The sequence below is a fragment of the Amblyomma mixtum genome, chromosome 2 (assembly GCF_055824585.1).
Source record: "Amblyomma mixtum isolate Tamu chromosome 2, ASM5582458v1, whole genome shotgun sequence".
Classification (NCBI taxonomy): Eukaryota; Metazoa; Arthropoda; class Arachnida; order Ixodida; family Ixodidae; genus Amblyomma; species Amblyomma mixtum.
In genome coordinates, this window is record NC_143013.1 from 284,113,423 (window position 1) to 284,139,240 (window position 25,818).

Sequence of the window (25,818 nt, forward strand, 5' to 3'; positions counted from 1 at the left end):
GGTTGTAGAATTGAATTTGGGGGTTGGGATGTGTCGTAGATCATTCAGGAACAAGTGCAGGGCAGTGCTTCCAATTTTGGCTCTCGAGTGATCGGGGCTTCCACGCCTTTTGAATGCTGCTGCTGCTGCACATAAAATCCGTTTGCAGGAATTGTGCCTATGCAGACAGTAAAAAGGAATCTCTAGATCAAGTGCTGCAGCAGTAAATATTGAAGTTTAGACCTTGTGTCAGCAAGGGTACGACGCAGAGTGAATGAAAATTCGTGACAGGTGCAGTGATTAAATAAAGCAAAACATTCCTCCCAGGCGTACAGAGTGTAAAAGCATGTTTGTGCATGAATGCTAACAGTGCAGTTAGCTGCAGGAATGTGCTACTGATGCCACTTGGAGGGTTGTTGTTGACGATGTACTGTCAGTACCTTTGCTTTTTAGTGGATACACCCACCCTCGTGTACTTTAATCTGGCACGTTTTGCAGTTCCCTTCCTTGGGCACCAATTGAAGCAGGAAAGTATGTGAGCAATAACATTGTAGCCATGAGCACTGTTTTGCTGGTATGTTGAAAAAGATGTGAACTTACTGCACTTATTATTTCTGACTGTGCCTACTATTGCAGTGTGCATGCACATCATCCAGTTAACACGTCCATTGTGTCGTGGGTCACGTCTCGTACGCATGCTGTGTGGCCAAGAAGGCTGTTACGTGATGAAGCCTTGGGATAACTCGGTAACTTCAAAGAGCCCGCAAAGAGCACTCATGCAAGGTTGCTACTGCCATCAATTGGCAGCTCAAAGAAGCTGGTTTTGCTAGTGGCCCACTGATGGATTATAGCGCACAAGGATTAGGCTGAAAAAATTTCTGCCGTAGTTAACCTCATAATGAACTGAACACTAGTCTCCATATTATTGCCTTTTCAGATACAATTACAATGCTCACGCTTCTTTGAGATCGCTTTTCACTATATTGCTAGCTAAGCACTTTTTTTCTAGACCTTTTAAAGGTATAATCTTCAATTCCTTTCTGGTCCCGTACCTGTAACCATAAACTATTTGCTGTAAATAATTCAAACAATTAGCTTTTGTTTTGAAGTAAAAAACTGCAGCTACATAACGGTGTGCCCCGTTTTGCAACATGACCTCAGGGACATCTTTTGTGCAGACTTTATTTTATCTGCAAGAGGCCTATTTCTTGGTGAAATGGTACTAACAGTGAACGTTCACGTAAAGGCCTTTTATACTGCATGTCGTAATACAGGAGTGACAACAGTGGCAAGATTTTAATGGCGCGTGTGTCTAGTGCGAACAATTCATCCTGCGGAAAAGCGCACATGGTCGTGTCCCAATGTTACTCCGGGGCACCAAGAGATTGCCCCAATCAATTCTATTTCTTTCAGGCAAATCAAGGTAAGATCTTATATTGAGACTGTGAACAATTCATCGTGCGCCAACGCACACATGGTCGTGTCTCAATGTTTCTCCGGGGCACCAAGAGATTGCACCAATCAATTCTATTTCTTTCAGGCAAATCAGGGTAACATCTTATATTGAGGCTGCAACAGACATCATAAAATCTCAAAGGTGGCCTCCATAAATTCTTTGCATCTAAAACGTCACGAGCTGTGACGTCCATCAAATAGTATGACTCCGTGAGAGCAGGTATTGGTTTTTGATGAAAAGAAATGGCTCAGTATCTGTAACATAATGGAAGGGATAAAGGAGAGAGTGAGAGAAGATAGGAAGATTTCGACCACCTGGGGATCTTTAACATGGACTGACATTGCACAGTACACGGGCGGCTTTTGCGTCTCGCTGATTGCAACCTTTGCCATACATCTTTTCGGTATATGCGTCATTTTAAGACCAGCAACTCTTACTACTTACGTTTATCAAGGACGCGTCTGTCTTAAAAATGAAGGCCGAATTGACCAAAACAGTTACACCACACTATGTAACATAGCAATAGTAGGCGTGTAGTGCCTCATTTGATACTATACTTTCGATCTGTCATATATGTGCCCGTATAGCGGCCATCGAAGTATAGCATAGCGGCCAACTATGCTCAGTTTTGGCTATAGCATAAGCCGTAGTCGTATTTATTTTAGCAACACATACAAGATGACAATGACAGATACAAAAACCACGCAAACAAAACCTCAGTTATAGACGAAAATTAAATGAGAATTGCAATGAACTGCAGAAACACAGTTGCTTTTTACATCTTTGCTGGTGAGACGTTGGCACCCACCATTCTAGTATTGCTGGTAACGTTTTTACCAGCTTCGGTATTGTTCTTGTCGAGATCGTTTAAAGTTGTATTCTAATTAGTCAATGCCATGCTTTATGGACTTTATGTAATGTCTAGATGGCGCAGGGAGAAAATTTTATCTAATTTTGGCAATTTTTATCTCGGCAAGGATGAAAACAGCATATATTTCTGAGTGCTGAACATAAACATGCAACGAATTTTTGCCCACTTTTTGCCGATCTTGAAATATGAAAATTTATGACTAATTACTGTGCCTTTCAATAGCTTCCGTATCAAAAAATCCAAATCAGGCGTCTATGGGTTCTGCAACTGCCACAGTGCAACTATAGTTTTAAATTTTTGCTCCACTGGCATAGAAGTTACAAACCTGTTAAATATATCCACTAAGAATTGTACTATTTTTGACGAATAACCCATTTTAATTACATTTGTGATGAAATGTTATGTTCTTTTGATTTATTCCACAGAGAAATCTGCAAGCTTCAAAATGCAAAAAGAATCATCTACATCCAACCTAATCATATGGATATATCGTGGGCAACACTATGTGTGATGGTTGGAAAAAAAAAAGAAAACATTTCTGAGCAAACAAGAAAAGGAAGTTTGAAAACAAGCCACAAGTTTATTTGCAGCAAATTAAGGTTTGGAGTCCAGTGGATGTCATGCTAGAAGCCTCCAGGCGCATAATCGCTATCATTCTCTTTCTCTCGTTTTCTCTTCACTGCCTGTCAGAAATTCTCAGCATCAGTGCGATTACTGTCAGCTGCAACCAGCCGGCAGTGGTCTTCCTCTGTGCTTGTTAGGATCATCACGCCATCTCGGTCCACATGTAGTTCCTTGAGGGTGGCTTCGCTGGCACGCTCTTTCCTAGCATTGAACCTTACAACTTCTGAAACTGCATCCTCAACAGTGTAGAGAGAGACATGTCTGCCATTCGGTACAAGTGATCACATCACCTACTGTAGGCACTTGTTCGAGTTTCGCATTTGCCCTCTCTGGCAGCTTTCAAACAATTTTCAGTCCATGAGGCACATTCCTCTGCAACACGGTCTGGAAGGTTGTAGTGACGCTTAGGCGGAGGTCCCTACTTTGCCACAGCCTAGTTGTGGCTACACCAAGACTCCATCCTATCCGCGGCTATGGGCATAGCGAATGGTTCCTTTTGCATCGACAGAGATAGTGCGTCAATTCATCACAGTCGCCATGGTGTGCTTTCAGTGACCGCTCGCAAGAAGTGGATAGTTTTGAGACAAGGTCATCGAAGCTTGCCCTTTGTACGGAGGCTTGTTTTGCAGTCTCTCTTTTTAAAGCAATAACGTTAAGGGTCTATTCAGCAGCAACCCTGGTGGTGGCGTATTGAGAAAACCAGGTGGTCCACCAAGGCCATGTAACCTTGCGGCGTAATCACAACCTGCCCATAAGATTGTGAGCACACTGCCCACCGTGGCAGGAGGCAGTTTAATTAATAGACGTGAGAGGTCTCTTGGGAAGAGCAACCTTGGTCTTGCGAGCCCTACCAGTGGCAGTGTTTGGAACAGCCACCTACCGGGGCCTGAAGTGGTATGAGGACTTCCAGCAGTCTATGAATGTAGAGAATGACTAATTCCGCATATATGGGCTTGTAGGCAGAACATAGACGGCAGAAAAGGAGTACTTTTGTACTCTTAACAGTAGGTTGAGTGCAATTCCATGGTGAAATAAAGAACAGTACCTGTGTCTGAAGTGACGTAAAGAGGACCCCAGGCCGCTGGAGTGACCCATTAAAGCTACTGAGTCACACCATTAAGGCAGAGCTTAAGTGTCCCCACAAGTTCTTTTTTTTTCCTGGAGACTTCGTACTGCAGCAGCCATGCATTTGTGAACACGGTTGATGCACAACTCGACTACTGCGAACAAGATAAGTTATGAAGCAATAATTGCAAAATGTATCTTTAATACGAAGCTGTGTCTGGTATGCACACAAAGGACTTAAAAAAAGAAAGCTCTCATCCAAACATACCATCTTCTGCATATCCAGAACATGAACAGGGCAAATTTATTGATTCCACATTTCCTACAAGGTAAGCACATTGCACACTTGTGTGCTTGAACAAGTGAGACTGTGTGCTTCAAAGCCTGAGCAGAGCAAGCACGCTGAATGTATCTGACATGCCTCGTTGGATGCCATGGAGTTTTGTGAACAAAGAGATATACAGCCACTGTCACTAAACCCAAGCACTGCTGACACAATTCTAGATGTCTGCTTTTAGCAGCGAATGAACGGTAATCCAACATTGACATTTTTCACAAGACTAGTCAAGCAGGCATGTGCAAGACACCCGCACTAAAAAAAGAAAAATTCTGTGAGCAGAGCAGATAAAAAGACATCCAAGGGACATTTCTGTTCTGCACCAGTGGCAATCAAAATCAAAATGAGCACGCCTCGCAATGCCTTTTTGCTCTTCCTGCAGACAGAAATTGGACCTGCTGACAGCTGTGCTTTGAAGCTGCAGATATTTGCCATCTACAACTTCCACGTTGCACAGTACTACAGGAACCAGGTTGGATGTGCACAGCTTTACTGCACTGGTGGCTTTAAAGCAGGTGCTTAGGAAAGTGGGCTTACCGCTACACAAAATTCTGGTAACGATAAAGTAACAAAGCTTTAATAAATTTGACCAATACACCAGGTAGGTCTGATGAATCACTTTTCATCAAGTAAAACACGATAAAACAGTAACACAATAAACAATAGCAGATCAGCAGTTGATAAAATGTTTAAAAAAACTCTCCAATGGTTACAACGCTTATGTAACATAGCATTCTGCAACAGCTATTTGCATCTCTGAATTTGCCGTTCGCCCGTTCTACACAGTGGTGCCCTCTTTGTGCAGAAGCTCGAATGGCGCAAGCACTAGTTTACCTCGGCATGTGGCGCCCTCTGTGTACACTGGTGTGAACAGCACCACTTCTGTTTGCCTCTTAATTGTCCACGTTACAACAACACTACTGATGCCACAGAACCAGGAAAAAGTGCCTCACTACTGTCGCAGTAAAAGGCAGCGAGTGGGTTGAAGGAGTCTGAAGAATGCATTAGGCGCTACACTCAATCTCGCATGTCGCTTGACGTGGAACGGAAGCCATGAATGTGAGACAACAGCTTCAGACTCGTTAGATTCACTTACAAGCATGTCAGAACAGCACATATGACGCCGTCACTTCACTCTTGTAGCTTCCACTCCACTTGCGAGCAACTTGCGAGATGGAGTATAGGCCTCTGCATCCATGTCATACAAGATAGAGGAACAGCTAAAGACTGTAGTCAGAGTAGTTGAAGAAAATAAAGTGTGACAGGCATAATGAGCACATATGCATAAAAAACCGCTTAAAATGAAATTAAGAAGGAAAGAAAGAAAGCTCTCCTATAAATTAAAAGCCATTTACAATGCAGATGACCTTTGCATACTTCATGGCCGCCGGAGTTTCCTGAAAAAATAAAAAAAAGATGTTACTGTTGCAGAGTAACAAGAACCAAAAAACTAAGAGAAAATATCTGCGGCAGAGAAAGCTGCGCACAAATTCCAGGCATGTGCTGATGAATGCGGCTTTCTTCCACTTTGTATAAAAAGGCGATTACATGTCCTTGTTACAATACTGCTGCTGCATTTTGCAACTTGCATCCAATCTGCCAAACATAAGAGAGACAGAGTCTCATGTTTGTTCATTGACACAGTACTTATTTCACATAGAACATGGAGACCTTTCACTCGATACCTCCAATTTGTAGGTAGGATCAGTAGGAATGGACCTCGCATATAGGCTGTGCAGGGGACCAAGTACTGTTCTGGTTTGGTTTGGTTTGTGAGGTCTAACATCCCAAAGCGACTCAGGCTATGAAAGACGCCATAGTGGAGGTCTCCGGAAAGTTCGACCACCTGGGGTTCTTTAACGTTAACTGACATCACACAGTACACGGGCCTCTCGAATTTCGCCTCCATCAAAATTCGACCGCAGCGGCCGGGATCGAACCCGTGTCTTTCGGGTCAGCAGCCGAGCACCATAACCACTGAGCCACCGCGGCGGCGCCAAGTACTGCTCTGTGCTACAGAGTTACTATTAGACTTTGCCGCTAATGATGATATTTAAAACTAGTGCTCAATGGCACATTTCTATGTTGAGTGAATAGGAATATGCAGCCATACTTTGGCTTACTGGCTCGCTTCCACTAATTTTTTTGGCCTGCCGACTAAGCAAGAAAACCTGAAAACCTTTCTCAACCAAGTGGACCCTCTACCCCCTGCACCTGTTATCGAGTTGCCCTTGCTAGCAAATTGTATATTGTGGGGTTTAGCGTCCCAAAGCGATACCATAGGCTATGAGGGAAGTCACAGTGGAGGGCTAAGGATTAATTTAGACCACCTGGGGTTCTTTAATGTGTGCTGACAGAGCACAGCACGCAGGTGTTTTTGTGTTTGGACTCCACTGAGATACGGCCGGCAAGAATGCTGTGAATGAACCTACGGCCTTGACAACACAAGCTAACGCCAAAGACACTGAGCCATTGTGGCAGGTGTTTCCCTGGCTAGCTTGTCAGCCATACTGTCTCTCACAGGGCAGAGACAATGGATTGTGCCAGCGGGCTTACATGGTGGAATAGACTTACACATGCAAGCTGGGCTCCTTGTAGCTTTTGGCCTGAGCTGCCCTCCGCGAAGCTCGACCACTTGAAGTTCGTGGGGCACCATCTTCGTCCGCTGCTAAAATGGGAAAGGGAAAACGCCTTGTGTTGCTCTAGGCTGGCCGAGACAGACAACTCCACGGTAGTTCAGTGTCAGAAGAACAAGCATGTTATTAGCTTGCACCAGCTTACGTAGCTTGCACTATCACTGCTGAGGTGGCAGTGGTACTCTGGTTCTTTTATTCGCACACGACAGCTGTGACTGCAAACATTTACAGCTCCAGGCACTCTTCTGGCCTCCTGATGAGTGAACAAAAAGAGGAAATGAAGGCGACCAGAAGCTTTACTGTCTGAGGCAGGTATCTTTAGCAACCTTTTTGAACTCAAATAGTCCAATCTGAACAGCAATACCCTCGCAGTGCCATTCTTTTAAAGGGAAGGGGGCCCTATTTAGGTGGGATGTCTGTTCAGCAGTTGTTTCTGCAGCATAGCACAATGGAGGAGGCTTGCGCAAGTCGCCGCATGTTCATACTTCAAGACTGACAAAACACACCTTGTGTTTGCTCTATGTTGGTGACCTTGACACTAAGCAAGACAAAACAAGACAAAAATATCCTAGGACCAACGAAAACCCTGAGATGAAGTGAAATTGATAGCTACGCTTTATCACCACGGGGGCGATAACCCTACACTCACCAATACAACAAAAATGGTCATGGAATACAATAAAAACAAAAATTTGACGACAGAAATAGTCACTGCCACAATTTTCACTGACCAGCACAACATATCCATGAGCTGACCACCTGGCAACCAGATCAGGTTTGTGCATGAGATCAATGTAGTTATTATATGCGTGTGTGTGTGCATGTGTCAGGAAACTAAAGTCGCAGTATATGGCTCACTATGAGCACCTGAATTGCGTTGTGGGGGAAGGGATGAAGGGAATGAAAGAAGGGAGAAAGGAAAAGGCAGTGCAATACAGAGCTTCGGATTAATTTTGACCACCTGGAGTTCTTTAATGTGCACTGACATTGAAAAGCATATGGGCATCACTGATGCACCTACATTGAAATGCAGCCGATGCGGCCACAGGATTGAATCTGGTTCCTCACGCTTTACCGTTGAACATGCATGATGCAAAAACAGCGCCAACTAGAACGGACACAAAAGACGGCGAAGACACATCACCACATTTCTTGTACAGTGGGCTCTCCTTTCACTATGAGTGGGTATTCACCAACTAGCCCAAACTTGTTCTTCACTACAGGTGAACCCCAACCACTCAGCCACCGTGCGTTAAAAGTTTATGATGAGCGGATTGTATGACAGTACCACTGAAAACCAGAACGGTTTGTCAGCTTTCAGTACGAAGAACTGCCTACAGAAGAAGGACGTACCTCGCAATGTATGCGATTCCATAAACCACTAAGCAATCCTCAGCATCTGAATACTATTGCGTGTGTGCGGTACATGGCACAGGTACAACGCCGCCACGAAAAGCAAGTGGAAGAAGCACACTCACAAGAGCTGCCAGAGACATCCATTGGCTCGGGTTTGGGCAGGGCACCACTCTGCCGAGGAAGCTCCATTTCTGAAGACCTAGCTTTGCCACGAGACTTCTTGGTTGCCAGATGTTTGGATGATCGCGGATTGCCACCGTTGGCCCTGGGTGGCGCACTGGTGCTTGGAGTGGGAGACAGCACATCACCCGTGCCTTCCTGCTCAGTTTCCTCTGGTGGTTTGGTCACGACAAAGGTCAGGCGGGACACCTTCTTGAGACCAAGCAAAGAGAAGAAAGAAGAGAAGAGTAGAAAAATATGAATAAACGAAGCATGCGCATTATGTTACGGCAACAGGCATGTAGCATGACCACTGGTGCTAAGAAATTAAAACAAAGGCAACCTATTTGCTTACAAACAGGCCACCAAAAAAATTAGACTCCTACGAAACGATCACGTAGCTGCAACCCAAGAGCGTTCCTTTGAACCATGCGAAAAAGGTCGTGACTTGAAGCAGTTAACACCAACATATGAAAATTTGCTTTGTCAGGCAAAGCATCCAGGAACCAGGGTTATGCCAAACAAAGCTTAAAAAAAAAGAAGGTACAGGCCTATGGCAACTCACACCACTGCCGCCCGACACTTGAGGCTTCTTGTAGGACTTCTTGCGTGCTGCCTTGGCTTTGTTTGGGCTGTCCTTTGGGGCAGCAGGGGTGGGCTTCTCAGGAGACGCTGTGTCACTGCTCTGAGGAGGTGCAGTGATGGCAGGCGACTCCATGAACCCCAGGTCGAAGTCCGAAAGCCTCAGTTCTGACAATCTGCTACTCCGCCTGGCAACGCGTGAATCTGACTGCTGGGATTCTGATAGCAAGGGCAGTGCAAGAGAGATCAAAAAGAAGAGGTCAGCGATATTTCACTGCAGTTTTATTCAACCCCTCAGTCATAAGCTTCAGCATTATGATGCCAAACCCATCGAAAGTGTTAACGCCACATATGTTTACTTGGTGCTTGTTCATTGCTAGTTTTTTTTTCAATGCCCTAATCTCGTGCAGTGCAATAAATCGAAGGTTTGCTCACAGAGCCCGAGGATTATAGCAAGCCTAGGTAGTTTTTATCTTGTAATGATTGGCATATCACCTCCAATACCGAGTGTAAAAATTTACACAATTTTACATTCCGTACATGCAGTACATGAATTGCTAACACTCAAGAAAAAGTCTTTTCCAACAGTGTATCAAAGCGAGGTCAAAGATTCAGCTGCTGGAGGTGCAGGAGGCCCCCTAAAAAATTTTGTGAAAAAGCTAGCCCCAACAGCAAAATGGCCAAAAATATCTGCGGTGATAATGGTGCATTGGCAGATGATGGATAACTTGAATTTTGGCCTTGAATTACAGCATGCACCTGCGTATTTGTGCTTAGTTTTATTCTCAGAGATTCATAAATCATCAAAATTGTCACTTTAAGTAATCTGTAATCATCTTTTTCTTAATAAATCTCCCAGGGTTTTGCACTTCTACAATCAAGGGGATATTAGTGATGAAATCCTGGAAGTTCACAGCTTTTATTAGATGTTTTCAGTGCTCAGTCATCACATGGTTAATTCAGTTGTCTCCACTCATGCATTGGAACAAAGCTTCCCAAAAGGGTAAAAGAATTTGTCCCAATCATGTAGTGCCCCATACCAGGGGCCTTTGGGGCATCAGATGATGATGATGATGATAATAATAATAATAATAATAATAATAATAATAATAATAATAATAATAATAATAATAATAATAATATAGATTAAAGAAAGTGTGCAAGTCCAGCGGCCATTAGAAGAGCCAGAAGGGGTCTGTAAGAAGATGATAAGTTGTATAACTCTGAACAGAGTTTCTACTACTTACTTAACCAATAAATGGTCGGCTACAATGGAACCTGGCATTCACAGACAAAATTAACAAAAATTAAAAAAACACAAAAGGCAAGCGACGCCATTTTACAAATATAAAATGCGAAAAAGACAACTCAACGAGCCTTCAAATGCGCATTTTTGACATTCGATATCTCGAACCACATTGCCAATTACGGGAATAGAACAGTGCTCACTTTCGGTAGTGAATGACTTCAATTTCGCGTTATAACCTTGCTCCCTAGAATTAAAAAAAAAAGTTTAGTTAAATTTTATCAATTACATCTAATAAATGAGCCACATTGGGTATGTAATGTCCACCTTGCTGCTGTACAGTCCACGTGCACAAAGTGCTCCGACATTTTTCTCATAGTTTTTGAAATAATGATGTTAAAAAAAGAGAAAAAAACTCCCTGTATAAGAAGGGCCAGCATAAGAGCATAATTCTACGAGATGACATACCAGCCCTATACTTCTAAGCATGGCAGAAAGCAGTTCCATGCAGCCAGAAGGCAGTACTCCCATGTGCAAGTACGACTACTAAAAAGTGAGAGAGTGTCATTTCTGTGAGAAATAAAAAAATTCGCTGTGGCTTAGCTTGATTAAGCCCGGTAATTGCGAAAGCAATATCCGTAAGTACGCCATGGTACAGCTGGTAGTGTAGCTGGTGGTGGTGCTTGTGGTTAGACTTGTGGTGATGCATCTGTTATATAATCTAATCCAAACCAATCCCATGCAATCCAATCCACTCTAATCTAATGTAACCTAATCTAATCTGATGTAATCGAATCTAATCCAATCCAATCCAATTCAATCCACTCCAGTACAATCCAATCCTATACAATCCAATCCAATGTAATCTAATGTAATCCAATCTAATCCAATGTAATGCAATCAAGGTCAAATGAAGGTCAATGGTGGTCACTGCCGCGGCACGATGGTGGTCACCGGCCGCGGCACGGCAAAGGCGTGAAAGTGCAAGTAGTATTGCTTTCGCAATAAATTTACCCTGAGGCGGTGCAGCATCCCAGCTGGGACCAGGAGCGACCGGCAGCGATGACCTCCTGGTACTTCTCGCATTGCCCACTGCAAGTAGACATTAGTGCACTTAGCCACGCTGTATCATGCCAAGGATACACAGGGCATACCAGATGGTCAACCGTGAGCACGAGATCACATTTGAATTCATATGTGAAAAATTTACCTTTTGTTCTGTTTGCTTATGACAGCAGAAAACACTACTACTAATTATACAGTGCAAGCACAGAACGCAGAAAGCAGCATGGCCTAGCTGACACCAAGTAGTGTTCGCTTCATCTCATACATCCAGGGCTCCAAAGCTGTGCAACGTAGGGTGGAACTGACAGCATTGTTGAAATGTTCTAAAACGATACCCGCTGCAGAAGCCGACAGCCACACATGCAGAACAAGGCCCCTTTCACAAAGACTGCATGTTCTGCATCGATCTTGAAATTAATGTAGGTGCATGAAGCTGCTCAGCTGGGCACTTCAACTCTTTCCACTCTTTGTTGGCTACTTTTGAAAGCAGTAAACAAGGACTGCATCAGCCTAGCCCATCGGCTAACATTTACTTGCTCACAATGGACCAAAGTTGGTACAGCAGACTCTCAACAATTCAAAAATCTTTAAAAGTTGTTGAAATGAAGAGTTTTTTTTTTACATACACTAGATGCCAAAGACACCAAAGCCTATATGAATAAACTGAAAGTTAGAATTGAGGATACTGCACTGAACAAGACAACCACAAAAGTCGAGTAATGGGCACATGGGATGTCGAAACTTCAGCTGCCACTGAATGAATTAATCAGGCGCATAGTTAGGAATTTTTTTCGGGAGGGGCCAAAGGTAACTTTGCGTACTGAGCTCAAGGGGAATGGGGCAGGTACTGGATGTATGCTTCCAACAAGAGACCAGGAGAGGGGGGCTGACCTGGATCTTGAAGGTGGGGGAATATGTGCCTAAATAGAAAGGTGGCAGAGGTATTCCTCCTGTGACACAAGATTTACGGAAATTATGAGAAAGAAAATTCCATGAAGCCTGGACTACAGTCGCACTAGGAGGACGCTGCCGTAGACATTTATTCAAGACAGGTGTTGAGTAACTGTTTAATGAGCCTTTCAGATCTCGTTAATTGACATCCCAACTATGTAATCAAAATCCAATTGGATGCAGCTGCAGGGGTACAGGTTTTTGCGAGTAACAAAAGTCTCTCAGTTTCTCTGCTGGTACACTTTGAAAACTCGAGACGTTCGGAATTCCAAAATACAATCAAAAGGTTATTATGGGCAGAAAAAAAAAGTTTCAGTGCACTGTCGCCTAAGAGCATTAAAAGACTTCATTGGCTGCTAAATAAAATTACTGCCTTATTAAAAGACTACAAGGGCTAGAGGGATCCTTTCAGGTAAACTGAATGAAAATAAATCTCTATAAAAACTCACTGTGGTTTGAAAACAAAGCACTGAGGGAGAAGGCGTGCAACACAAACCCGACTTCCTTGGCCAAGGCTGCAGAGGAATATCGGACACTCTGTGCCTTGTGCGCACCAGAGCTGGGCTGCCAGAAACATCTTCCACGTTGAAGAAACCGTTGCTTTCCTTGTCTATGTTGCTCGGAGTCCTTGGGATCTTGGGCCTGTAGCTAAATGCTGCACTGTACTCGTGCGCACTAAACAGGGAACAAAAGGAACGATCTGTAGTGCGCAACCAAGGCAAACAGCTGCTACCACTTCTACAGTGAAACGCTACCAGAAAAATGGTACAGTCAATCACGGATATACTGAAATTGCTTATATCAAAGAGTCAAAACATCTCCTAGAAAAATTCATGCAAGTATGAGATTACGGAATAAATTTATCGAATTCCCGTCAATGGAACATTTGATATATCAAGCAGCGCACCACATTCCTGCAAGGGATGCTTTTCTTAACCGCCCTCCCCACGAACGCTTTTCGTGTGTGGCCTTGGGAAATTGCACGTGCAAACTGCACGACCTGAGCCTTGTGGCGTATGACTGCCGGCAGCCTTTGGTCTCGTGACCCCATTTTCCATGCGACATTACTGCCATGCAGGGAAGCTAGCGCGCGGTACACCAGCTGCCATGCAGTGAAGCTAACCTAGCTGACTGAAGGCTAATGGCAGTTTTCATCACGCCTGCTTTGTTGGTGCTGAAGGCGCTGCGAGAACCAATTTTACTGCAATCTTAATGAAAGATTGGAGAGATGGTTTATATTGTACTGGCAACATAATCAGGCCTCTTATAACACGCGGTGGTAACGTTACGATATAACTTAACAAAAAACAGCAGTTGGTAACAATGGGCCATGGTTTGGGGCTTCCTGCATTACTCCGCTTTCCAATCACAACCGTAAACAAAATCAGCTTTTTGATAGTCGACTTTATCAAACAAACAACAGGCATTAAAATCTTTGAGCTTATATTTCGTCTGGTGGTTAGCTTTTCGTTCAGGTAACAACAGAAGCTTAAACAGTGGGCTACATTTTGTGATGGAGGAATTCTGTGCAGCAAACACTGCAGACTTAAGTTGAATCTGAGTATAGCTCCAAAGAGTTCTCCCCAGAAATTCATGAGACGTGGACATTTGTTGGCCAAGGCAGGGAGGGGGCGGGAGGAAAGAAGCAAAGGAAGGAGAACTACCTTTTATTTGGTTTGGTTGGGACACCTAGTGCCTTACTAAGTGAAATTATGCGAGGAGAGCGCTATTTCTTATTCAAAACAATGATAATGATAAAAGAGCGGAACCCCACTATTATGCTCTTCATGGGATGGAACAGAACAAAAAGATACGTTGAGCTGGGAAACATAGTATCCGAACACACTGAAAAGCGAAGCCATAGCAGTGGATTGAATCAAGTTAATTTCCTCAGCGCCTCAAAAAAAATTGTACATCGATAACTCCCACATTTATCTGCTGTAAGCGGCAACACGCTTCTCTAAAATTTCAGACTAGACTGCAGATATCATATTTATTGCCATGTTTTATATACCAAATTATTGATATATTGAACCATTTTGCAATACTGTTTGAGTCATATATCAGGGATAGACTAGTATGCAACATGCAGGGTGAATTACCCATCAAAGAACCTTACGCTTCCTTTTCAACTTCGTTGAAGGAAACTACCACCTGCTATGAAGTAACACAAGAGTGCTGTAAAATGCTGTCAGACACCTCACTGCCAGTGGCCTGATCCTGGCTTAAAAGATAAAGGAAAAAAAAAAATATCACTGCTGTAGGGCATAGGTTATTCTGGATAGAAAGCAATCTACAAGTTATTCTGGGAAGTCTTTGGAAGAAGGTGGGGTGTTTATAATTCTGCAAAGCGTCAACAGCAATGGCACTAAATCACAGTGACTGCTAATGCTTTACCGGTAAGTCCTGTAAAGATGCAGTCCTTAAACAAGACATTTTTTTTACAGCAAACGCTGCTATATAGGGGACGTCATGGTGTGGATTGTCAACGAAAAGTCACGCAGCAGCTGTGGGTATTGCGAAATGGCAAGAATAAATTGGGATGATCATTTCTGCTCACCCTGTAACACGACACAAAACAAAACGATGCCTTACCTGGGCCCTTTGACCTTGTCAGCTGGTGGAAGAACCACGGACGCGGCACAGACCACTTTCTTTTCCTGCCCTGTGACCTCAGCCAGCAGAAGTGATGCTTGCTCATCGACCACTGGGTCCCACAGGCAAGGACAAAACAGCAGCAGACAAAAGAAGTTGAGCTTTCCAAAAGGCAATATAAGGCTAGAGGCACATATACTAGTTCACAGCTTAAAAACTGCGTTAAGTTGTGTAAATTTGTGTGATTTACACAATGGAATAAACAAATACTCCAGTCAACATACCGTGCTCCACACTAACTCTGCAACACTGAATCAGGCTGCCTGTGTGCTTGCCGCAAAAAGCTGCAGATGGTTTTATTAGAAGGTCGACTGCAACATGGCATGCACACCAGAAGTTTGTTTTCATCAGAGTTTGCTTACATTTAGCAACTAATTCCCTTTCATTCAAAAATAAGACTGCACTTTTCAGAGCATTCCTTCTGTTTACACAGGCTCATATATTTATGGGGGTTTAATGTCCCAAAGCGACTTAGGCTATGAGGGACGCCATAGTAAAGGATCCGGAAATTTGACCCTTTGGGGTTCTTTAATGTGCAGTGACATTGCACAGAACACGGGCCTCTAGCATTCTGCCTCCTTCGAAATGCGACCACCGCGGCCGATATCGAACCTGCGTCTTTTGGGTCAGCAGCCAAGCACCATAACCACTGAGCCACTGCGGCAGCACATAAGTTCATATGTGTTCTGATGTGTATGCAAAGAAATGTGCAAGAGATAAGCATGCTTGTCCATTAGCTCTGCTACTTATTTACAGATATCAAGGTCGTGGATTGGATTCCTCACCATGGCAGTCACAGTTCAAAAGAAAAATGCAAAAATGCCAAATACGAAAACTTCTGTACATCATGGAACCCTGGGTGATTTAAGTAATCAGGAGCCCTTCACTGCAGCACAGTTTATAGCAGAGATGTTTCCTTTATTTCTTTCATTGCTATCAGAAAACAACGGGAGGGGCCTATGTCCCGCAGTGTATGTCAATGGGCTGATGAGAACAACTACATTTAGAGTTTAGCTTCATGCAGGCAGCCCCACCTTAGAGCAAAGGTGTAGCAAACTGCTTCGTGAAATGGGAAGAGAGTACTGCACAGCTCACATCCTGAAAGCAGAGCAGTCGTGCCAATTCTACACCACATAGAAGTGAAATGCAGAGCAACCCACCCTTAAATGTTGGCACCTCTGGGTCATCGAAAATGCTGGGAGGTTCTTTCAGGAAGCTTGCATCATGACCACACCTTGAGCTGCGGGTTTTCCTCCGCACTGTGACTACAAAGAAACCGAAAGAGTGCATGAACATTTTACATATTTCTGGGCTGGGCACGAACAATACTGCCACAGCCTACATTACTGCTACCATATGATGGCATAAACAGTGCTATTCATCAGAAGCAGCGTAAGGCAACAAGTTCTTGGTTGCTAGTTCAAGTGGTACAACAACACACCAAAAATGTAATTCAACAGTACTGTATATTGGGTGAGTTGGTTGACATACATCTTGCAAAATTTTAGCGCAAAAAACACGGACAGAAAGAGTAGACGACACGAGCAGTTGTTAGTCAGCGCTCGGGTCGTCTACTCTTTCTGTCTGTGTTTTTCGCGCTAAAATTTTCAAAACACACAAAAAGCCATGATAACTTACCATGACACTTTTACATTTGAAATAAGACACTCAAAGCTGGTGCAAAAGTTGCGTCGTACATGCATGCAGTATTGCACTTTACTAAAAGGCAGCCCAGAGTAATTGCTTTGTGGGGCATTAATAGCGGATTACACTGGTCGAGTCAGAGCGGGTGCTCAATCGGCACCAGAGCGACTGAATCTGGCACAGGGCGGCCCAATCCCGATCAACCAGCGGAACACGAAAATGCATCGGCAATGTGCCCAGCGGAAACTTTAATTCATGCGGGACCGGTTCCGAAAGTTGGGCCTGGCACCTCCCTGCACAATCTCGCTTAACTAGCTTTACAATGACCAGTGATGATGACACAGTTCAGTCATATCTTGCTCTTAGCTTGCGAGATGCATCGCATTTTGCCATGCCCAGTGTTCTGTGACAACCACTGCTTCGTCTAAATAGTTATGTGATGCGGTGTCGATGCAGCCAGTGATTTCTCAACCTTATATGAGGTGATTCAAGAAACGTTCTTTTAATAAACTCCTCTAAGGAAACATACATTGACATCATCACTGTGGCTAGTCTCCTTTAACCACTTTCCGAATTAATTGGGGTGAGAAGAGTCACTCTCCGTTTCTACGATGCTGTTAAAATGTAAACAAATGCCCAGGGTTAACCGGTTATGTCTCAACCCGCATTAAAAACAGGTGATCGCGGCTTGGCCATTCCACAAGTGATGGTACCATGCACCCTCAAAGTTCTGGATAAATTCGCCGCTTCTTGGCGGATGAAGCAAGAGAGCTCCACCGTGGAAGAAGTTGTACAAAAACGACAAGTGGAACTTGCGAACCCAGCCCAGATCGACAAGTAGAATTCGCCACAGGAGATGGCGACATTTGAATTTGCAGATGAAGCAGCACACAGTGGGTGCTGGTTCCCTAAACAGCATTTGGGAACCATGTGATTACAGCTTGCAAATGAAACAAATTGCAGCACTGAAGACCAGGGACCTCTGCTATTTGATGGCATCAGAAGAGCAAGAAGGGGGGGGGGGGGGGGAGGGAAACTAAACAATACAGCGCATACAATAGGTAGTAAAAGCTCCAAGAGGTGCAGCTAACTGGGCTGACAGCAGCATAAAATACAAGCCGAATTTTTATATAGGATGAAACTGTTGCACGAAACGAAGAATTCAGAGCTGCAGCAGGAACTAAACACTGCGTTCACCGTTTATAGGTCTAATTAATCACAATAGATTATTAGGACAGGCACAGGAACTGTCTCACTTTGGGTTGACAGACAAACTGTGCTGTGGGGAAAGAGACTGAGGGGTACAGAAAAAAGGAACAGCACAGCTGAAGAATCCGGATTAATATCAACCACCTGAGGTTCTTGAATGTGCACAGACTTCACGCAGCATATAGGCATCTTTTGCACGTCACCTGCATCGAAATGCAGCCACCACGGCCAGAGATCGATCACACTACCTCTCTGGAAGCGCTTGACAATTCCAGGTCAGCAAAATGCTTGCCCTTAATCCTAAGATGCATAAGCCCGCCACCACTTATTAATCAACCAATATGCAAGCTAAGCTGCTGCTAGAGCCAAGCAGGAAGGAAGCAGCATTAGCATACAACATCTGAGAGACCGCATCAGAGCAGTGTACAATAAAGAACGCATGAAGGGTGTGTTACCTTTGGAGCCAGGGCCATCGTTCGGGTTCACCAGGGTTGTGTCGAGGAGTCCCTGCTGCGACTCGTCCATGCTCTCGTCTTCTTCAGGGATCACAGTGATGTTGCCAAATTCGTCATAGCACTGCCGCCCTGGAGGGTGCAAAGAGCGCCTCCTGCATGCAATGCATGTTGGAGTCAGTTTTCGCAGAATACACCTTTGTATTAAAACAACCAAGTTTAAAGAGTGCTGTGCTTGAGCAACCCTCATTTGTGCCCATGGTTTGACTACATCATACCAATCTGATATGAAATGCCTAGTTTTATTTTGCCTGGCCAAGGCTAAATCTTTCTGAGTCAGTTCAGAGACTGAAGAGTTGTTTTGCAGACAGGTGCAGGGTTATACACAGCTACACATTGTAAAGATCAACAGACAAGTCACTAAAACTGAAATCAAGGCATCACACTGTCAGTGACAGGGTAGCTTTCATGCGAACGGTACACATGCATAGCAATGCATACACTGGGATTACTATACTATCTCTTGACAAAAAAAAATCCATGTGATACAGCGCATCGTGAAGCAACTTAACTGTGCCGCCTATGGCTCGGCGTTGCCTTCACAAGTCAGTATGCTTTCCAGATCGCGATGGCCGACAGCCCTTCTAGTCGAAACTGTGTCCGTGAAGAGACAATCAGTCATCTCCTGTGTGAGTGCCCTGTTGTGAACGAAAGATGTGAGCTGCGTTGTGCTCTGGGCCACCTTGATCCTCGCCCTTTCACAGAGGCCAAAATCCTCAGCCAGTGGCCACAACAGTCGACTGCCATGAAGGCTTAAGGCACTGTTTTGTTTTTTGCGAGAGACTGCCTTGAAGCATTGCCTTTTAAACAAAGTCGATACATCTATTCTAACCGTATTTTAGTGAGCCATCTGCATTTTTGGGGGGTGGGGGAGGCGACTGTTATGGTTGGTCGGGAGAGTTTGAGACTGCATTATAATCATAACGTTTAAAGAGGTTTAGGTTTATGGGGTTTAACGTTCCAAAGCGACTAAGGCTATGAGAGACGCCGTAGTGGAGGGCTCCGGAAATTTCGACCACCTGGGGTTCTTTAACGTGCACTGACATCGCACAGTACACGGGCCTCTAGAATTTCGCCTCCAAAGAAATTCTAGCCGCCGCGGCCGGGATCGAACCCGCGTCTTTTGGGTCAGCAGCCGAGCACCATAACCGCTGAGCCACCGCGGCGGCCATAACGTTTAAAGAAAATTTCTCCTGCATTGACGTTATAGTCGTGCAGATAAGGCAAAAATTCATTTTTCCCATATACTGTCGTTTCTACTGATGTTTCTGAAACCAATGTAGCAACAATAGCATAAAAAAAAATAAAGTGGCTGCTAACACTATATTCTATGAAAAATGTCCAAATCCATAATTTTTCGCGGAAACGCAGAATTGCGGGTAACTAGGAGCCTCAGGTAAACGGAAGTTTTGACTTTCAAACATGAAGAAAGCACTCCATGACAAGTGCATGGGGGCAAAAAAGACTCACCGGCTTTGAGTGTCCGAAACATCGGGGTCCGCGATGCCGGTCAGAGTGATGTCAAGACCAGGAGTCAGTACGTCTTGTAGCAATCTGATGGCTCGTGCATGGTTATTGACTGCAGTATGCATCTGTTGCGCACCCATCTCCAGCCAATTCTTGATCTGCAGGTGGTAGAAAAAAAAGAAAGTGAGGAGTCAGTCCCTTCTTGCATACCAGGATACATAATGCAGCGATCAAATAACTAGGTGGTTCAAGTCTTGAAAGAGCATTCACTAGCCCAAGATCTAATCGAAATTCAAGCCAAAAATCAATGCAAATGAGTGCTACAAATAACTTGTGGTTTAATCCGTGCTACACTTGGACTACCTCTCTGCAGGACAACCTCTCTGTTGGCAAGCACACACACCAACCACTGTCAGCAACTTAACATACTTATTTCATGGCACTTGTGATGTGCTGTTGCCCAGCGTGGTGACCCAGTGATTACTGTCAACTTGAAGCAAAACTTTGACCACCGACCAACCTTCCTCCTAGCAGAGTGCCCAAGGGCCACACGAGGGCTTGGCTGGACGACATGTTAGAGATGCTACTGTACAAGATGTCCATTGTTTCTCAGCTCTCGCCCACTGCTTGTGAGGGTGACCCTGTTGAAAATAAATAGCAGCAGAAGCTCTGGCCTGCTGTTGCTTTGCTCTGGCATGCCTGATGAAACCCTTTTATGACCACTTATTTCATCAGTGCAGCTAACCTTTTACCCTACATAGCGGCTCTTTCTCATTTCTGTGCATTGCTTTTCTGCCACAAAACAGTCACTATCAACACTTAACGTAGACTGCTTAAAATTTTCAAGCGAAAATGCCTCCTAGAAACATACAAATATGAGTTGCTTATTCAACCAAGGTGCTTAAGTCTTTCTGTACAACGCCCAGTGATCATTGTTAGCCCACTAACGGTGGATGTGAAAACCAATTTCAGACGCTTCTGTGCCATTCATGAACATGCCGAGTCATTTTCCTTGAAACTAGAAAACTATTTTAAGTGTCTTTTTTTGTGTAGTGACGATTTTTTAACAACTTGTGAAAACAGCGTAGCATAAAAATTGAGAACGGCTGCCTCTCCCAGCATGGCGCATGTCCTGAAATGAAACAAATGCCATTCAGCTGAGTCCACGGTTTATCTTGTCAATCTAGGAAGCAACGGCACTGAGGATGCTGCCTCATCATCCGACTTTAGTTTAGAGGGCGAAGAAGACCCGAAGAACCAGCCCAGACATTGATGGCAGTGTCTCGCTTTTTTTATTTGTGCCCGTTTTGTGATAAAGTTAATGTGTGATAACGTTTTGTGATAACAACCTGCCCACCGAATTGTGAGCAAACTGCTCACCGTGGAAGATAGATGTTAAATCAATGACTGGTCACTAGAGGTTGCCCGGGAAGAGCAACCTGGGTCTGACAAGCCCCACCAGTGTCTGTGTTTGAAACAGCCACCTGCCGTGGCAGTGGCGCATCATTTAACCACTGTACCACTGCACAAGCAGTGGTATGAGGACTCCCAGTGATCTATGAATGTAAAGTAGAGAATGACCAATTCCGCATATACGGGCATTTACCCACTAATTCTGTCGAGTCATAACCTCATGGGGGAGCTTAAGTGCCTCCTCCGGATTTTTTCTACCTTACCAATTTTTGTTGAAACTCATGATATGTTCTCCGCAGTCTTTGATCTTGTGTGCCAAATCTCGCAGCTGCTTAGCGTTTAGCTGGAGTCCAAATGAAATGCAAATATTCCCATTTCGTGGCCTCAATGTGGGGTGACCTCTAACGGCAACCTTGCATGCGTAACGTCAGTTTGCGCGTTTCAATATTAATTTTGTATTTGCTCATGGAAGAAATTTCGAGCTTGTTTTTTGTCATTGACGGCTACTGATGATCCGAGCTGTCCCTTACAGTTGCCAATTTACCTAATCAATGTGCACACGACAAAACAGAACGAGCTTTGGGAAAGTTTCGGTTTAGGTTTCCTGGTTTCCGCTGTTTGAGAATACTTGTACTCATTACTATTTCAAAAAGGTTTTTTTTTTGCTACACAGAGGGCAATTTCAAGTAATGTGATGCGATTATCAACTAAAAATGTTCAAAATAGCCCCAGAGTTTCCCTTTAACAAGGTTAGAGAGCTTAGAGATAGAACAAACATTTTGCTTTCTCACTGGCATATTCATGCCAAATCATATTACTGCTATACTTAACTTTGTACCAGGAGGGTGCACTAGAAGCCTAAAAGGTCATGCGGGGCTAAGGAGATTTCTTCTCAGGGCTGACAGGCAATCCACTCAGACGACAACACTAAACAGCCCTACTTCTCACCTGTGGCAAGGCAAGGCTATCAATCTTTTGCTGCCGAGCACTGGCACTCTCCAATTCGTTGATCTTGGCCTTGGCTGCCTCCAGTGCTTGTGCCAGCAACTTGTTCTTGCGAAGGACAGCCCGCAGCTTCTTTTTGTATCTGGCTGTATGCAAAGAAACAGAACGTCAAGCAGTCCAAACTTAGCATACTCTAGCTTAGTGGGTGGGACTCAAAGTCCAGTCTTCTCCTGCTGGATGTGAAAGTGCACGTGCTATAGCACAGTTTAAGCTGCAAACTGGAAGCATGCATAGCAATGAAACTGTGAAGTAACTGCGGAGGGTCATGCATAGCAAGACCATTTATTCGGGGGCAGTGAAATCTATATACAAAGTTTGGAAGACTGGTACAGTTAAGTGAACGGTGCGCTTTAAACCTTCCCAAAGCCTCTTCCCCCAATCCAACCATGTCAAATCTCTGAAGCTGCATTCAGTCCGACCATGAAAGAACACTGCATAATTAAGCCACATTTCCAATTACATTTCTGCAAGTAGCCTAACTTGTACCTTTCCTAGAAAGAGGTTTGATAACAGCAGTGTTTATGCCCGATCTTATGAAGTGCACAAGGAACTGACAAGTCACGATATCCCCACAAGACAGCCTGAGAGCGAGCAGCCAGTCACATTTGGAAGCATGCATCAGTGTAGTGGGCTTGCATAGTGTTGTAGCAGAATTAGCAAACACAGATCACAGCAGTCTGCATGTTGGTCTGCACTGGCAAACATCACCGCTCAAAAAGTGAGCAGGTGCTTTGGTTCAAACAGACTTGATGTGGTATACAGATTAACTGCTCACCACTGTCAACTTAGAGTGCTTCAACGTAGTACAGCACATTGGATTACTGACGCGATGCGACACTGAAAAAAAAAATTACGTCGGCTAAGTTGTTGCTTAAAAGGAATAATTCAGTGAAAAGCTGCCCCCACAGAGGCGTTCCCACTGCTACTTGACTCTGCGAACATGGCGTTTGTCTGTTAGAATACATTTAGCTAGTGGCAGCTCCACCAACAGTTTGGGCACAGCTGAAGGGGCAGTGTAGTAAGCAGCCCTTGTGTCTTACTTCACAACCTCCTGGGTTCAAGGTTCTAGGAATATCCCCTTTGAAGCCAGCCAGGAACGGTGTCCTTGAGTCAACTGCAAATGAGCCAGTAGCAGCTGAAAAGCATTGAGGAGTGCTTTTTACTGCCTTTTGATGCTGCCATTTCATCCTGAATTCGCCCTTTTGGGGGTGCTGGACAGGGTAGGAAGGGGAAGTGGCCCACTAGGAGAGGGGTACGATGGAAGCACAGCCAAGAAGACATGCTGTCGCTCTCTTTGCCGATGCTATAGTGAACTAGATCAAGCCTGTAGCTAATTTAGGACCACAGCCTTTGCCGGTAACTGCGACGTCCGTCTCCTCTCGTTCACACTTGGCTGTTTAGTGCACAGGATGCACGAAGCGGCAAGGCCAGCTTTGCCCGTGACGGGACGCAACTTCTGAAGTGGGCGAGCTACCTAAAACAACTTTTCGCTGTAAAAGGCTGGAGGCACTGCCAGCCTGCAGTGAGTACAATCTTACAAGAGAATGTAAAAGGCGATGAACTCACCACATACATCTCCCGTATTCGCCGTGTAAGATGTGTTGTTTCTGTTTGAACAACCACGCCGGACGTTGTACTTCACCTAGAAAGTAATAGCGAATGGATGCAGGCTTAAGGCACAAAATTAGGGTCACAGAAAAGCAAATAACCCGGAAGAGATATAACTTTTCCCGAGTAGCTAGCTGGCAAAGCCTTGCACAGCTCGCATTACAGCTTATTTCGTTGATTTTCGAGAACCGTTAAAGTAATGACAGTATGCGCTTATAACGGCACTGGTAATTTTTTTGCCTTAGGAGTGAAAATTTGTATCGGAGAGTGACCTAAAGACCTCGACATACTGTGTAAACTGTGTAAATACAGTTTGGCGAACACAGACTCGGCACACTGAGGGCACACATGGGACGCACGGCTGTGAACCGTTCGTCTCTGTAGATTCCTACAACTTTGACCGCTCCGTCTCGACTCGAAGGGGAAAACTGTCAGGGGCACCCTGAAGTCAGGCGCGACATACAAGACGAATTTAGAGGAACACAGGACAACCGCCGTCTCGTCGGGTGTGTCGAGCTGAATTTCAAGACGTCAGCGCACTAATACAACCTGATAATTGTTATGATGCAGTCAAGAGCAGTAGCAAAAAATAGAACCATACCGCTTTTAAGAAGGCAACCTTTTCACTGCGCGGAGCAGCGAGGTTAAAAGGAAAGATTTCACTAACGGCTGCAGAACTCACCGTGGGGTGCGCCGTGGCCGACGGCATCGTGGCCCAAGGTGCAGCCGCGCTGTCGTAATAAAACAGTGGCGCAATTGCCCGTGAGTGAGCTAAAAGACACTAGCGAAGACCAATTCTCAGTACAAACAAGCTAAAGCACCATTGCACGAGGTCAACAGCGGTGAAATCCGCTCTGAAAACTTTTTAAACAGGACGCTCGCCCATTGTCGTGAGCACTAAATGACTAAATCGCTACCTCGCTACTACACTGCTGACATAAAAAATAAATCACAATAACTTTTTCAACTTAAAAAAACATAAATATCTAATATAAACTAATTAAAACCTAATTACAACAAATGAAGACTATAAAAACTATATTTATAAGTTTAGGTAGTTTCGGGCTTTGTTCCAGTTTCGGTTATCTGCTGGCGCGTGCGACGGCTGTGCGTAGCGAATTCTTGCCCAATGTCTTGAGCATCACGAGAGCCTAGAGGCACGGCCGCTCAATGGAAGGCCGTGCTAGAGGCGTGTCGCACTTGCGTCGCACGCAAGCCTTCGCACAGAACCACAAGCGCATAGGGCCTATCCAACAGGACTCCGTTGCTCCGGCCACGCGATTTTGTGGTCGGTAAAGAAAGCGACGCTGCTTGCGAATGCTGTCTATGAATCGACAACATTGCAATAGGTATTAACTCTACGGCCTTGGAGGAAGGAAAAAACTCCTTCCATGTCTATGGCACTAGGTTTCTTTGGGTTCTCCTCACTGAACCCTGGCCAATCCCCCGTCGTGGGTATGTGCCATGCCACCAAGGCAACAACAACAATGGCAATAGGCATATAATTAATGCAACCAACTCAATAGGTGCAGTATCATGCTAGACCAGGCGTGAGTGGTTGAATTTCTCACAGCCCCGTTATAGTGAACTAGAGTTAAAGAATGCAGAGCGAAAAGACAAGGACAAACGAAGAAGTGGACAGCACTGTCCACTTTTCGCGCTGCATTCTTTAACCATAATCACTGACCAACAAGCCCAAACAGCCACTTTAGTAAACTAGAGACCTGCTACTTGTAGAATACTGAGTGACGTTTAGTGAAGCGTTGTTAATTTCATGAAACCATCGCGCTATTACCTGAGTTGTAGGGCGGAGTTACGAGCATCGTGTTCCTTGTTCCTTGCCCGAAATAAACCGTTCTTTTATTCCTTGCTTGTAGCGTGTTACCCGTCAGGTGGTACAGTAGCATTCATGTTGAACATCTGGAGCAGAGTCCGTCCAAACCGCCCACTCATCTCATCGGCATACGCTTACGGGTGA

General features: G+C 44.6%; 2 protein-coding genes across 3 annotated transcripts in view; both read right to left on the bottom strand.

Annotated features, from left to right (window-relative positions):
• Window positions 1–4,180: 4,180 nt before the first annotated feature.
• Window positions 4,181–24,725, bottom strand: LOC149364300 (uncharacterized). Of its 2 annotated transcripts, none has more exons than XM_089574263.1 (13): window positions 24,523–24,725; window positions 23,799–23,874; window positions 22,176–22,318; window positions 19,818–19,972; window positions 18,291–18,439; window positions 16,143–16,247; window positions 14,923–15,034; window positions 12,824–13,002; window positions 11,326–11,403; window positions 9,049–9,284; window positions 8,447–8,693; window positions 6,907–7,000; window positions 4,181–5,729 (listed from the first exon to the last, which is right to left on the bottom strand). In XM_089574263.1, the coding sequence occupies exons 1-13, from the start codon at window positions 24,547–24,549 to the stop codon at window positions 5,711–5,713; spliced, it is 1,620 nt and encodes a 539-aa protein (XP_089430389.1). In that variant the 5' UTR covers window positions 24,550–24,725; the 3' UTR covers window positions 4,181–5,710. The 2 variants fall into 2 exon arrangements, with proteins under 2 accessions (XP_089430389.1, XP_089430388.1); XM_089574262.1 differs by having other exon boundaries at window positions 18,291–18,442.
• The window catches only part of LOC149364301 (uncharacterized), a 91,739-nt gene continuing 90,472 nt past the window's right edge, over window positions 24,552–25,818 (bottom strand). The window contains exon 19 of the transcript XR_016289172.1: window positions 24,552–24,571. The gene's annotated coding sequence lies outside the window, so the exon portion shown is untranslated. The remainder of the gene's footprint in view (window positions 24,572–25,818) is intronic.